Genomic DNA, 15138 nt, shown 5'->3' with positions numbered 1-15138 from the left:
ATGTCTACATAGGACCTGTTATTTCCGCTTTAGAGGCATCATTTTAACATGAACAGTTTAAAGAATGTTCCTATGAGCATTTGCCAAGAATACTATCGAATGTGTTTCCAAGTAGGAATGGATAAAATGGCCAAACTAGATTTTAATTTTGATTAGCAGAAGCAACAAAGAATATTTGGGTTCCAAATCTCAGCTAGGCAAGATGAGAACTTTCTGTAGGTGTCCATGGTGTTTAGCAAATAGCTCATTTAGCTTCACTGAAATTGAGTAAATTGAGAAATGTCTAAAAGCCTATTTGCAGATCAAAATTTAATAGTGTGTTTTAATTTAATACATGGTTTAGGATCTTATCTTACATATTTATGAGAGTTTTGGTATATTTAATTAGTTGGAGATCTGGGGAGGGGGAGGAGGATGAGAATGAGAGCTCCAAAGTAATAGGGCAATCAAACAATGAAGTAATGATTTAAATGCTACAAGTTGGGGTTTCATTTCTGGTGACTGTAGCTTGCCACTTCAAACTTAATTCTAGCAGTCACTAGAAGACATTACAATATGATCTTTGACCTCTTTCCCTTCACCTTATCTATTGTCTATATCATCTTTCTCTACTTGCAATCTTGCTAAGCACAAGCATCTTTTTAAAACTTCATTATCTGCTTATATGGTGCAATGACCAGATTTGGGTATAGGCAACCTAACCAGTCAGCTAAGGTGCCAAATTTTGGGGAACACCAAAATTGAAAAGGCTTCTAACAAACTGCAATAAACCCATTAAAAAGCAAAAAGCAGTAAACAATACACTCAGTATCAGTGGATTTGCTCAAGTGGTAAACATCATTTCAAAGAAAATTGTAAGCTCAAAAAAGCAAGTTCTGGAGAACTGGTAGCAGAAATTTTGAGTAGTTGGGAGAACTGGCAAATACCACCTCTGGCTGGCCCCAGAGTGGGATGGGAATGGAGATTTCACAGTATCTTTCCCCTGCCATGTCCACAGAACTGGTAGTAAAAAAATTTGAATTTCACCACTGTGGAAAATGCATTTTTCAAATTCCTAACAAAATCAGAAGATGAGTTAAACCACTGGGGAGACAAGAATAGGTCTTTGCCTAGTGCACCAAAATGTCTACAGCCAAGCCTGATCATGTTCCTGCAAAGAACATCTAGAGATGGTTTTCTCCACTTTTGGTAAGGTACTGTACAGAAGATGTGGAAAGCTCTTCCCCCAATTTTTGAAACATCCCCCGTGTAGTATTTCAGGTAGCCACTATCCTGCTTACCTTTTGAAAACTAAACTCAACAGTGTCCCAACATGTTCAGGCCATCAGATTATGGATGACCATCATCGGTATTATTAATGATACCAATGATTTTTGGTTTCTATTGTCTTTATTGCACATTTTTAATTTGATGCCTTGTCTGCCCAAAGTCCTTTTGGATTGGAGTGGATTATATATTAATCCGATTTAAAGTTTAAGGCTTAATGGTGATTTTTTACTTTTTTAAAAAGTCATATATTTCATAATTTATAAAAAGTAGCTAAGAATATATTATAAAACTGTAACCTCTGTGACATTTTAGATTCTATTTTACTTATTTGTACTTTACAACTATATAGTGTTTTTTTCTTTTTGCATGACTTCTACCTTTTCTTGTCTATAACTTTTTATTTAAATTAAAATATTTTAAAGAAAGCGAAGGTCTTGAAAACTGTGCCCACTTGACCTTGATTAACACTAGAAATCAGGAATAAGACCAGAATCAACAAATAAACCAATATGAATAAGAAACAATTCAAAATAATTTTATAAATTGTAAGATTTCTGCTGTATACATGGTCTGGTTACATTCCTTGTGTTTGCTTTCCAAACTCTGGTCTTCTCTTGTTCAAAGACAGCTTGTTGAATGCAAGATGGACTTAAAACCAGCCTTCAGTACATTATTCACAGGAAGCATGACACAATTCAGTTCACGGCCACGCTGTCCCAGAGACCCCAAATAAAGTTCCTCATCGCGACATTGCTAACAGGATGTAAACAATCACCATCTCCATAGCAGGATTTTCGGGGGGAAATTTATAAAGGTTAACATACGTTTGCGTGTCCCATTTGACTGAACAAGTTCAATATTTCTTTCACAGGACAGGCAAAAAATACATCAGTTCAAGTATGAAACCAATTTGTGAGAATCACAAAAGAACCTGCATTTTTCATAAATAAGAACAACAATGGGAGGAGCACACGCTGTTGTATGTCGGATATAAAAGTGTCTGTTTTAAATTCTGGTGAGTGGTGCAGAAATTTAAAAAATAACCCAAAACTGAGGCTGAAGTAAAACCATGACAAACAATTAGGCCATCCCCACGCACGCACATACGCATCCTTTCCCCAGCGTTTCCTCAAAGGTTAAGGAGCCCAGGGGGTCCTCATCAGCAATCAACCCCCAAGAAGAACAGGCTCCTATGTGAAAATGTGTCCAGCTGCAGGAAGGTCTTCTGCATCCAGTTTCCAGGGTGGGGTGGGTGGGGAGGGTGAGAAGGGATTGCAACATGCAATGGTGTATTTCTGCCTCCCTCGAAGGGAAGGAAAACATTGTCATCCGGAGAAGCTTTTCTACTTCTCCCACGGTTGTTTCTCATTTCCTGGTTGAGTCATGAGGCTCTTCTTCAGTATCAGTCTTTTTTGTGTTTCCTGATGTGTTTGTATTTCTCCACGTATGCCTTCACAAGATTAGCCACCTTCATGGGATTGATTTCACCGCTTTTGCTGTGACAGATCTGTAAAGAGAGCCAAAGGGTAGGTCAGTTCCAGGAGTTAATGCAAGCAGCACTTTCTGTATTTCTTAAGATTGACTTAGCAGGCTATTGCTGTGTCAGCTGCTAAAAACTAGTCACCAAGACAGCCACACTCAGACTTGTTTACTTACCTTTCTTTTCTGCCTTCTCTTTCACTCACACATGCTAAAACAGCCACCCTAAAGAAGAAAATATAACAATGCCACAATTCCAACCTTTTGCACAGCTTTCCGAAGAATATCCTTGTATTCCTCCTTTGTGATCTCCCTCTTCTGGTAAAAGGGCTTAATTGCAAGTTTCACTTCTTCCACCGCCCTCTCTTGCATGTGAAGCTTCTTCATGTACTGCAAGGACAGACAGGAGGCTAATTCAGTAATCTCTGTGCTATGAGCATCTCACAACATTCAGTCAAAACCTCCTCTGTTACATACATTTTGCCACGTTCATTTTTTTGCTGCTGTACAATAAGAACATTTTTTCAGGATTAATAGCATAAACTGTTCTTCCTTTAAATTCTTTGGAAAAGATAAGTGGTTGGATTTCATGAGAAAGCATTTTGTGTGATTTGAATAGAAGCTCAGAACCAATTTCTTCATTAATTTAGATTTGTTGTACAAGTAGTCTTTTCTTACTGTCCACTCATTTAGTGACCGTTCAAAGTTATGATAGCACTGAAAAAGGAGACTTATGACCAGACTTTGAAGTTGCAATTGTTGCAATGTCCCCATGATCACGTGTTCGTGATTTGGGCACCAGGCAACCAGCATGCTTTTGCAATGACCGCAGTACCCCACAATCCTGTGATCACCATTTATGACCTTGCCTGCCAGATTCTGACAAGCTCAATGGAAAAGCTCGCAAGAAGTCATAAGTCAGGAACATGTGATGTCATGCTTAATGACCCATGATGATAGGATGACCAGAGGTGACATTGTAAGTCAGTGCGGTCAAGTGATGTTTCACTTAAGAACTGCACCACTTAAGTGTTGAGTTGGCAGTCCTAATTGTAGTCACTAAGTCAAGGACTATCTATACTAGGTAAGAGTCATATTGAATCAGACCCCAAACCTGTATAGTCTTAGGATTTTTTCCCCCATAGACACTTCTAAATGGCCTTGGATGTACAGAATATAAGCACAATATTGTCTTCTCTAATTTTTCCTATAATTAGTATACTGCCATCAAATCAGTAACCATCGATACACTGCATGCATTTGTCTTAAAATATAGAACTTGAGAACCATCCCTGTTTTTGCAATAGCAAATGCTATATTTTTACCATAGTTGGCCATTCACCTAAAAGCAGCCGCATAAGACTCAGCTGTAATGGTGGAGTTTGCAGAAACATTTGATAGATAAGTACATTTAGACAGTAAGAAGTCTTCCAGAGTCACCTTGTAGGGGAGACGGGTGGCATAAAAATAGAAAGAAAGAAAGAAAGAAAGAAAGAAAGAAAGAAAGAAAGAAAGAAAGAAAGAAAGAAAGAAAAGCAAGCATAAAGTTAAAACTTTGGCAGGATTTCCTATTCCAACAAGGGCTTTAGTGTGAACACTGCACACTTTCCTACCTAAACAAAACATCCCAGCAATATACAGTTTAGAATATTAGATTGGGGAGACCTGAGTCCCCAGCTGACTTTGAGAGTGACTGGAGTAACTCTGAACCAGGGACGTGCAGTCAGGGGAGGCAGGGCCTCACCACTGTCATCATGAAAAGAAAAAAACATGTACTGTATATACTCGAGTATAAGCCTAGTTTTTCAGCCCACTTTTTGGGCTGAAAAAAGCCGCCTCGGCTTATACTCGAGTCAGTGAAAAATTTGCCCGAAATGGAGGAGAAAAAGGGGCGGGGCCATGCCGCTGGGTGACACTCGTGAATGGCCCAGTGCCCCTGTGAGTTTCCCCTCCCTCTGTGTCAGTTTGCCGCGCAGCGCGCACCGCACCATCCCCCCTCCTCACGTTCTAATGTAATGCAGGGCTGTCTTACGATTCCCCTTCCTCCCCCTCCTGCCGCTCTGCAACGATGTCCCACCTCCTCCTTGTTATGGCAAGCAGCCACATAGCGATGTCCCACCTCCTCTGGTACAGTGATCCAATGATAGGAATCACTGTGCCGTGTGTCATAGGAGGCGGGACATCGCTCCCGCGGCTGCACGGGACATCATCATCACAGCGGGACATCAGCATCATGAGGTGAGTGAAGTATTTCATTGAATACACCGCTAGTTTACTGTTTTTCTTTGAAATAAATATTCAAAAACATTATTGGTATCTATTTTTATTTTTGAAATTTACCGGTAGCTGCTGCATTTCCCACCCTAGGCTTATACTCGAGTCAATAACTTTTCCAGTTTTTTGTGGTAAAATTAGGTGCCTCGGCTTATATTCGGGTCGGCCTATACTCGAGTATATACGGTAAAAGGAAAAAGGCTGAGGTAGTTGCTTCCAGAGTCACAGTGGATGACTCTGCTTAGTGCTTAACTGCAGGAGGAGACGAGAGAACCACGTGCCTCCTTTACTCTATCTTTATGATCACTTGAGCAGTTAAGCAAGTGTTAAAAGGCGAAAAATTCCTTATGCAAAGGAGGCACGTGATTCTCTCGCCTCCTGCAGAGGGCATTTTTAAGAGCCTTTTTAGAGTTCTCCTGGAGCAACTAGCTCAGTCTGACCTCAGAGCTCTTGCCTTTCTCCTTTTACATTTTTTTTCTTTTCATGATGGCAGGCAAGAGCAGAGTTGAAATCCTCTCTGAAACAGCTGGAAAAGGTGTGTGTGTGGGGAGGGGGGAGGAATTCAAAAAGTTTGATTGCAAACACACACACACACACACACACACACACACACACAGAGCTGGATAAAAGTATATAAGCCCAGCTTCACTGATTACAAGTTTGAAAAGGTAACATGGCTCCACCTGCAATCAAAGGCTCGGATCGGAAGGCAGCAGGGGAAGGGTGTGGGGTATGGCAGAGGAGCTGCTTTCAAGCCATTGGAAAATATATCCAATCCAACCTCTGTGTTTGTGTTTGTTTGAGAGTGAGTGAGGGAGGGAGGGATCCAACTTCTCTGTGTGCATATGTCTGTTTGAGAGGGGGGGAGGGAGAGAGGGAGGAAGGAGGGGGAGGGAGAAGAAAAAGAATGAAGGAAAACTTATTTTGCAAGGGGAAAAATGCTGTCGCTTTAAATCGAACTGAGCATGCCTGGCTGTGGAATTCTGGGAGTTGAAATCCACAAGTCTAAAAAAATTTGAAACCCCTGTGTCAGTGCCTCACCAGCTATAAACCTCACCGCACGTCACTGCTCTGAACTCAGTATTTTTTTCTTAGAAAGAGATGATGCAGATGAAATACTGAATGGAAAGAAACTAGAATATGAGATCATCCAATGAAACTGATCAGCAATATTTTACAAGAAATATTATGAACTACAACATTAATGTATGCAGCTCCTGGTCACAAACATGGGTTATAGCAACTAACGTAGATTCCTTAAAGTAGGTGGCACTTTCACAGAAGACGCCTTGAACAATTGTTTCCCCAATGAAGAAGTGTCAGCTGTCTGGAACCAAATAACAGATGCAACCATCAACAAAGACATTCAAGACCAGCAGGTCAATTTTCAGATTTTATATCCTTAAAAATGGATCAGCTGGACTTAAAGACATCATCTAGCTAGCCTCCTACCTCTTCATTTTTTGTTTTATCCACTGGAGACTTAGATGCTTTGACTTTTTCTTCTGCATCTCCTGTGGAAGCCTCCTGAATACTTGGTTCTGAAGCTGTAGTCAAATTGCCCCCAGATTCTGGAATTAACTCCTGCTCTGCCATGCAGGTGAGCAGAGGAAGATTCCCTTGTACAATGAACTGAACAGTGGGCTGACTGACCGGCGCATAAGGGGGGACAGCTGAAGGAAGTGGTACGGTCAACGCCAGGTTCTGATTGTAAACCTGAAGAAGAGAAACAGTAGTTAGTCACCATTTATGCTTAAACACCGAGTCTGCAGAACCCTCTCCCAACACTTCAAGAAGGGCTGTCTTCACCAGAACTTTGCATGACCAGCTGCCAATTCAAAAGGGCTTCGTTCCTATTGCTGATGAACAATGAATGGTCCTTGACTTTTTTTTTACAAAAAGTGTTTTTATGGAACTTAAAACCTTGTTCTGAAATCTCATCCAATGAATTAGGGGAAGAAAGAGATCATAAATAGAACAGGTTGTAATCCAAAGGTTGCTGAGTAGTCTGGGCAATATGTAACGTACTGCAGATAAGGGAGGAAGAGCATTCTGCAATGAAATCGGGTGGGACACAAGTTCACAGATGGGAGTGGAATGGCCTTCCATCATGCTCAACTTCTGGAGTGGGAACCAACCTGAGAGGAATCTAGATCGGGAAACATAGGCTCAGGAATCATATAATTGGTTGGAGGAGGTTCAGTTAACTGCACCTGATTTAACGACTGGGTCAAATCCTCAGCTTTCCAGACCCCTTCTTTCGGTTTCTGCTGTTTACAGAATGGCGTCCCTAAAAATTCCCCAAAAGAAGAAAACAATTTCAGCATAGCAATATATCCAGATGATCACAGCAGATAACACATCTCATCTAATCCACATTAGAACTGTTTAAGAATATATTTGAAGCAAATCTTATACAATACAATAGCAGAGTTGGAAGAGACCTTGGAGGTCTTCTAGTCCAACCCCTTGCCTAGGCAGGAAACCCTATACCGTTTCAGACAAATGGCTATCCAACATCTTCTTAAAGACTTCCAGTGTTGGGGCATTTACAACTTCTGGAGGCAAGCTGTTCCACTGATTAATTGTTCTAACTGTCAGGAAATTTATCCTCAGTTCTAAGTTGCTTCTCTCCTTGATTAGTTTCCACCCATTGTTTCTTGTTCTACCCTCAGGTGCCTTGAAGAATAATTTGACTCCCTCTTCTTTGTGGCAAGCCCTGAGATATTGGAACACTGCTATCATGTCTCCCCTAGTCCTTCTTTTCATTAAACTAGACATACCCAGTTCCTGCAACCATATGTTTTAACCTCCAGTCCCCTAATCATCTTTGTTGCTCTTCTCTGCACTGTTTCTAGAGTTTCTAGAGTCTCCACATCTTTTCTACATCGTGGCGACCAAAACTGAATGCAGTATTCCAAGTGTGGCCTTACCAAGGCATTATAAAGTGGTATTAACACTTCACATGATCTTGATTCTATCCCTCTGTTTATGTAGCCTAGAACTTTGTTGGCTTTTTTGGCAGCTGCTGCACACTGCTGGCTCATATTTAAATGGTTGTCCACTAGGACTCCAAGATCCCTCTCACACTTACTACTATTGAGCAAGGTACCTCCTATACTGTACCTGTGCATTTCATTTTTCTTGCCTAAATGTAGAACCTTACTCTTTTCACCATTGAATTTCATTTTATTAGATAGTGCCCAATGTTCAAGTTTGTCAGGATCCTTCTATATCTTAAGCCTATCTTCTGGAGTGTTGGGTATTCCTGCCAGCTTGGTGTCATATGCAAATTTGATGAGTTCCCCATCAAATGAGTTAAATAGTTCTGCTTTCTCCCTGTTGCTTGTCACTTTTTTGCCATTTTCTCCCAGTAATGGACCAATTGTTTCCTTAACTTTTTTCTTGTTTTTAACATGTTGGAAGAAGCCTTTTCTGTTATTTTTTACTTTTGTGGCAAGCCTTTCTTCATTGTGAGCCTTAGCTTTCCTTACTTCATCTTTACAGGCTCGGGCTATTTGCTGATATTCTGCCTTAGTTATGTCCCCCTCCTTTCCACTTTTTATACTTATCTTTTTTGTCTTTCAATTTGTCAGAGAGCTCTTTATGCAGCCATGCTGGTTTCTTTTGGGAGCTGTTATTTTTCTTCTTCATTGGTATAGTGCTAGACTGGGCTTTTGTAATCTCATTTTTCAAAATTTCCCAAGCTTCTTGAGTTGTTTTCCCCTTGAGGATTCTCATCCATGGGATTCGTCCCAAGCTCTCTCTAAGTTTATTGAAATTAGCTCTCAAAGTCCAAGACTCTAGTTTGACTTCTGATACTACTTGTGTTTGCATAATGTTGAATTCCAATATTGCATGGTCATTTGCCCCAGGGTTCCTATGGCTTCAACACCTTCTATCATTTCCTCTCTATTAGTGAGAATTAAGTCCAATATGGCTGATCCCCTTGTTCCCTTCTCTACTTTTGGGGAAACAAAGTTGTCTGCTAGGTTCATTAGGAACCTGTTGGATCTTTCACTTGGTGCAGAGTTTGTTTCCCAATTGATGTCAGGGTAGTTAAAATCTCCCATTACTATTGTGGTGTGCTTCCCACATACCTTAGTTAGCTGACTAGCAAAAAGTTCATCTACTTCCTCTGCTTGGTTGGGTGGCCTGTAGAATAGACCTATAGCAATGTTGTTTCCCCCCAACCTTTAATATTGACCCAAGTGCTTCAAGATAGTTCTCATCACTGTTGTGCTCTATTTCTGTAGAAATGTAGTTATTTCTTATATATAGTGCAACTCCACCTCCTCTTTTATTTGGTCTATTTCTTTTAAATAATTTAAATCCTTCTAGCTGTATGTTCCATTTGTGGGTTTCATCCCAGCAAGTTTCTGTAATGGCAACAATATCGTATCTGCCCTCATTTACTTAAATTTCTAATTCACCCTGTTTATTCCTCATACTCTGTGCATTGGTGTATAGACATTTGAGTCCATTTTGATTGACCCTGTGTTTACTGTCTACATAACTTGTGTTGTGCCTGACTGCCCCTATTCTCTTACACTTGTATGGTTCATGCACATGGTATGGCACTCACTATTAAATGCTTGGTTTTGCTTGACAGCAGGAGTGATAATCTTACCCGCACAAACATCTATGTTACATGCACTGATAACCCTATGAGTTTTAGATTGCTGGGGACAGAAATGTTCTGTATCAATTAATTTTCTGTCCCCCCTGTTTAGTTTAAATGTTTATCCAAAAAATCTGTGAATTTAATGCCAAGTAACTCAGTCCCTTTCTTGGATGGGTGAAAACCATCTCTTTTGTACAGTTTTCATTGGACCAGCTGCAGGCATCATGACTAATAAAACCAAAGCCTTCTCTTTTATACCACTCCTTTAGCCACACATTAAACTCTGCTACACGCTGGCCCTTCCCTTTTTGTTCCTTATATACTGGTAAAACCTCTGAAAAGATAAGCCTACAACCTACACTACTAAGTTCATACCCCAAGCTCTGGAAATCATTCTTCACAGAAAGTACATCTTTTTGGGACAGATCATTTGTGGCAAGATGTATAATAGCATCAACCTCACAGTCCTTACTTGCATTCTTGACTATCTTAAGAATACGCCTCTTGTCTCTGCTGGCAGTAGCACCTGGCAAACACCTGACCTCCATATCCTTTCCTAAATTTACATCCCTTACGATTGAATCACCAACCAGAAGGTGATTTCTCTTTTTGCATACCTTGCTCTTCTTGTTCGACTGATGTGTGATACCTGGTTCCCCATTTTGCCTTTCCGAATAAATTTCTTCATTTTGGACCACGATCCCCTGCTTATTTGAGTCATCATTATCACAACTACCTTGACCTGTCTTTTTAGTGTCCCCATTAAGGTCAGCATGGGCGCTATATCTGTTATGCTGGGTCACAGCAAAAGCTTTGTGCTTATGGTTCACAGCTCTCACCCTGCCAGATGCCACGGTTGTCCAGACTGCTTTTCTCCTGCAGGATTTTTGTGGTAGAGGTGGCTGATAGTGTGGCATCTCCATAGAGTGGAATGGCCGAATTGGGCACCTTATTTCTGCTCGGAGATCACAGATTAGAGATTCTAGATAGGCAATCTCTTTATGTAGATTAGTAATTTGTTTACAAAGGGGACAGTATCCAAATTTGAAAAGAGTACTGCGAAAGACAGGTGCAAAACAGCTATTACATTGAACTAAGCCGGCCATTTTGAAATAAAATAAAATCACAATCTCAAGCACACTAATCCAGAATATATTATTGCTATTTTGGTTTATAGATATATGATTCTAAACCTAGTCCACTTTGTCTCTCTGACTCCCCCCTTATAGCCAGCAGCTCTAACCACCAGCCTCAGGAAAGTTCAAATGAAATGGAGTTAAAGGGCCACTACCTTTGTCTCTGTCTCCCCCCCCCCCCCCCGCTTGTAGAAAACAGCTCCAATCACCAGCCTCAGGAAGGTTCAAAAGGTTTATTTTAGCACAAAAGCTATTCTCTGTTTTTAGAAAGACCTCCACATTCAAACTGACTAGCATCTTACATCCTAGGTTGAGTGATACTTAGCACACCTGTTGTGATTCCAGAATAAGGGTGAAGGTAACTGAATCCTCAAGCTATATAACATTCCTACGGATTACTAACATACCACGTATACATTATGTACAGGAAACATGGGTCAGTTAACACTATGCCTGACATTTCCTTTGACCCTTGCATCTGAATTAGAATTAGTTATGATTTGCAATTGCCTCCAAATTACAGTCAAGCTTTGGTTTACAATACTGGCTAGGAGGTCAACTGTCAGTTCATAAAACACAAAAGAATGAAGGAGACGAAAGGAGGGGGGGAAAACCCACTAAAAATTAAAAATCCTTCATATGACAGTACAATGCAAAGGACATGATAAATAGAGCCAAGAGGGATTATTACTCAGGAAATGTTCTCAGAGATCTGTAATTACCCTCCTAAATGTAACATATACCTGATTTGTACCTGTCTATCACAATATTCCTCAACCTTCTCCTTTATAGACTTTATAGACTCTCAAAACTTTTCAGAACAATCATATGAGACAACAATCAACAATGCTGCATCCATGGAACTGGGGTACATATGTCTCCCCCAATTTCCCAATGTGTCTCTGCACAGTTCCCACTTACACATTGTAAATGTGTATCAGAAATCACATCAACAGTGAATCTCACAAGATGTTGTTTGAATCAAGATCAACATAATTTTTAAAATGGGAAAATTGGATTTTATTCTAAATTGTGCTTCATTTTTTAATTTTTAAAAAAATCATCTTACTTACTTGCTGTTTTATCTACGGCCACCGTATCACTTTCTTCTTCTTGAAGATTCCACGTAACTCTCTTCACTAATGATTTAGATTTCAACACAGGACTCTGAACTACTGCTTCCAGTTCAGTCTTATTTGTATCAACTGTACTTTCAACTAATACAGGCTCTATATCTTTTGACAGAACTGGCATTTTGCTTTCAGGCAAAGTATGAGATAGACTTGCTTCATCACAGCTTGGTGTATATGCCTCCTTTTCGGGAAGAGAATCTATTAAGAAAGGACATACATCATCATCATCTTCTTTAATTTCAATTTCCTCCTGTTTCTCACTGCTTTGGTTATCAAATATTGATGAATCATAGTCTATTGTCAGTTCAGTGGAGGAATCTATATTATCAGGTAACACTTCAAAATCTGTGAAATCCAGTTGGGAAGGAAGTACCTCATTATCTAACTTATCATCACCCACTCTAGTAGTCTCATCAAATACAACTTTATCTTTTGAAGAAATCTCTTGTACGGGTGTTAGATCACAATAAATATTTGTTGCTTCTTGCTCTGTGTTGTCCAACTCCTGTTCCCAAGAAAGAGAATGCTCAGAATTTTTGATTTGGTCATCCAAAGATCTGAGCTCTTTTTCTTGAAGAGGTTGTAGAGACACCTTTTTTGGTTTGTGTTTCTTTTCTTTGGAGCAGGATTGAGACTGTACTGGCTTTTCCTTAGATTTAGATCCTTTTGATTCATGGGGTTTTAATTCGGGAGGTGATCTTGAACGCCTTTTATGTTTCTCCCGAGATCTAGATCCTTTTGTATCTCTTGAGCTTGAGGTCCTCTCCTTCTCATACCTATCATAGCTCCTCTCTCTTTTGTGTTTCTTTTTTTTAGCTCTCTCAGCACTATTTGATTGGGAACATTCTGGATCTCTTGCTCTAGAATGCTTTTTCTTTTTCTTGGTGCCATATATTTCAAAAGAAGAATTGCCAGGACTACCAGATTGCGACCGAGATCTCTTATGCTCTTTGGGCCAGCCACTTGGTTTTTTGTCTTTAGTTTTAGTTTTTGCTTTCTTTTTTTTCGATCGCTCGTGGCTACTGGAACAATCACTAGATGACCGACGGGTTTTTGCTTTAACTCCATGGCTTTTGCTATATTTCTTTTCAACGGAGTGGGACACTGATCTGGAACTTCTTTCCCTTGAATGTGTCCTTGATCTAGATCTTGATTTACTACGTTTACCTTCTTTGATGTCTATCTTTTTAATTTTAACTTCTCTTTGACCCTGAGAACTGGAATTTGATGGGGATCTCGAAAAAGACCGTTTTCTTGCTTGCACACTTTTAACATTTTGCTGCTGTTTTCCTATTGAGGGGCTAACTAATTCCTTTTTTACCCTAACTGTATCCCAATCATCTTCAAAATCAACGCCAGGGCTATCTTTATCCTCGTCATTTATCTGCTCTGCATCAGTAACTTGCTTAATAGCTGAGGAGCTACAGGGTGTACCTGAGTCTTCATTATCATCAATTTTATCTTGTTCTTCATCAGAAACCTGTTCTACAAATCTCTCCTTTATTACCATATCATCATGAGATTCTGCGTTACTTGAAGGGGCCTCCAACGAATCAACCTCAGATTCAAAGATATTTTCCAGCGGGTAAGGAGTAATGCGGCGCACGGTTTGGAAGGTCTGAACTTTTGAACTTCCTATGGATATTGTTCTGGTAATATTTGTGAGGGGGAGCCTTTCAGGGCTACTGTGTGTCGAGCTTGAGTCAGAGCCTGTGGGATCAAAAGGATCGTATATTTCACTTTTGACGGGTTTCGCTTTTTTCAGTGAAAAAAGGGGTGAAGGATTCTCCTTCTGTTGCACTTTATTGTCCACCGGTCGAAACGTATTGCAAAATCCGGGATTACACAGTCTGTTAGAATGAGCCACGTTTCCAGGGATGTTGATTTTAAAGCTCTCAAAGGAGGAACCTCCAACTTTCCCTCTTGCTGAAGAAAACGAGGAACTGCCATGAGCAGAACTTGCAGAAGTTGAATGCGTTTGTTGCTGAGTAGCTTGCGGCTTGCTGGTTTCCATTCTGTTGCTTTTGATTGGCTGGCTTGTGTTTCCTTTGCCAGTCAACTGTGTTATACAGGAGCTGGGAATGTTATTAGTTTGGTCAGTGGCAGGTTGTAGTCCCAGGTGTCCACTGTTTGCTTCCTTCTTAATCTTTGGTATTCTTGGAAGTTCAGAGATATCAGGCCTTTTAGGAGAAGATTTCAAAGGCTGTTTGCCATAAACTGCTTTTGAAATGGAACTGGGGTTGTTGTTTGGTTTAGGAGGTGCAGAAAGAGGGCCCAACGGTAGTTTAGAGCCTCCATTAAATTTGAATGAGTCACCCAGTTTGCTCCCGATTCTATTCAGATTGGTTAAATTATGAGTCTGAACAGATCTTGGAGTCATGGAGTAATCAAATCGAATTGGCGCCCTTCCAATTGTAGCATGTGGCGAAGTCACTGTTCTGTTTGTTACGCTTAGTGACAATGGCGATGACGAGCAAGGCTTTGAGACAGGAGTTTTAGAGTTGAAAGAATCAGTGCCAGAGTTTGTAATTAAGGTCTCCAAAATTGGTGTCCTTGACTGGGAATTGTCCTCCAAAGCTTCGTCTGCTTGTGAACTGCCACGCAGTAATGGGACTGAAAACAATTAAGAGAAAAATGAGTTTTCAAACATGTGCTCATATTAATACAAAAAAACATTGCAATGTTAAAATGAAGAAAAACATTTTGAGCAGTGGTTATCCTTATGAAATGAGCTATCACTGAAATGTTTTTAGAAAATTATTTCATTGCAAGTATTTTTATATTAGATGAAACTATAAAAATTCTGGCCTGCTACAAAACCCCCAAGAACTACAAACAAAAATAAAAAAACAGAAAACAATTAATAAAAAGGGAAAAATTATGGACTATTTAGAAAAGTCACATGTAAATTAATTATTAAACAATGTATAAAAATTTCAAATTAAAAATATTTTTTCTTGTGAAATATGCAATCTGTAACAAAGAGGAACATATTGCATTATTTTTGATTAATGAGAAATGATTTCTCAAATACTTCTCTTGGCAATTGCTTCGTGATATAATCAAAGTTAATTAACACATATTGAAATACTACATTCAATCTTAGGGGCTTTTAACACAGCAGTAAGTGATCTGCTCATGCTCAAATCAATGCTCTGTTTCTAAAATTAATCTTAATTTTAGAAAACCCCTCTTATATGATAAGCTATTTCAAAACAATTCC

The 15138-nt window shown here is 39.7% G+C and overlaps 1 protein-coding gene across 4 annotated transcripts in view; it reads right to left on the bottom strand.

Annotated features, from left to right (window-relative positions):
- Positions 1-1779: 1779 nt before the first annotated feature.
- The window catches only part of PHRF1 (PHD and ring finger domains 1), a 38187-nt gene continuing 24828 nt past the window's right edge, over positions 1780-15138 (bottom strand). For 3 of the 4 annotated variants that reach the window (XM_032221283.1, XM_032221300.1, XM_032221291.1), the window contains exons 14-18: positions 11856-14528; positions 7161-7312; positions 6475-6738; positions 3010-3138; positions 1780-2776 (exon numbers count right to left, since the gene is read on the bottom strand). In XM_032221283.1, coding sequence (XP_032077174.1) covers positions 2672-2776; positions 3010-3138; positions 6475-6738; positions 7161-7312; positions 11856-14528 — 3323 coding nt within the window. In that variant the 3' untranslated portion in view covers positions 1780-2671. The remainder of the gene's footprint in view (positions 2777-3009; positions 3139-6474; positions 6739-7160; positions 7313-11855; positions 14529-15138) is intronic. The other variant, XM_032221309.1, reaches the window with a different exon arrangement.

The sequence above is a fragment of the Thamnophis elegans genome, chromosome 1, assembly GCF_009769535.1.
Source record: "Thamnophis elegans isolate rThaEle1 chromosome 1, rThaEle1.pri, whole genome shotgun sequence".
Lineage (NCBI taxonomy): Eukaryota > Metazoa > Chordata > Lepidosauria > Squamata > Colubridae > Thamnophis > Thamnophis elegans.
Note: the sequence above shows the minus strand (reverse complement) of the source record. Positions and strands in the feature narration are given on the sequence as shown.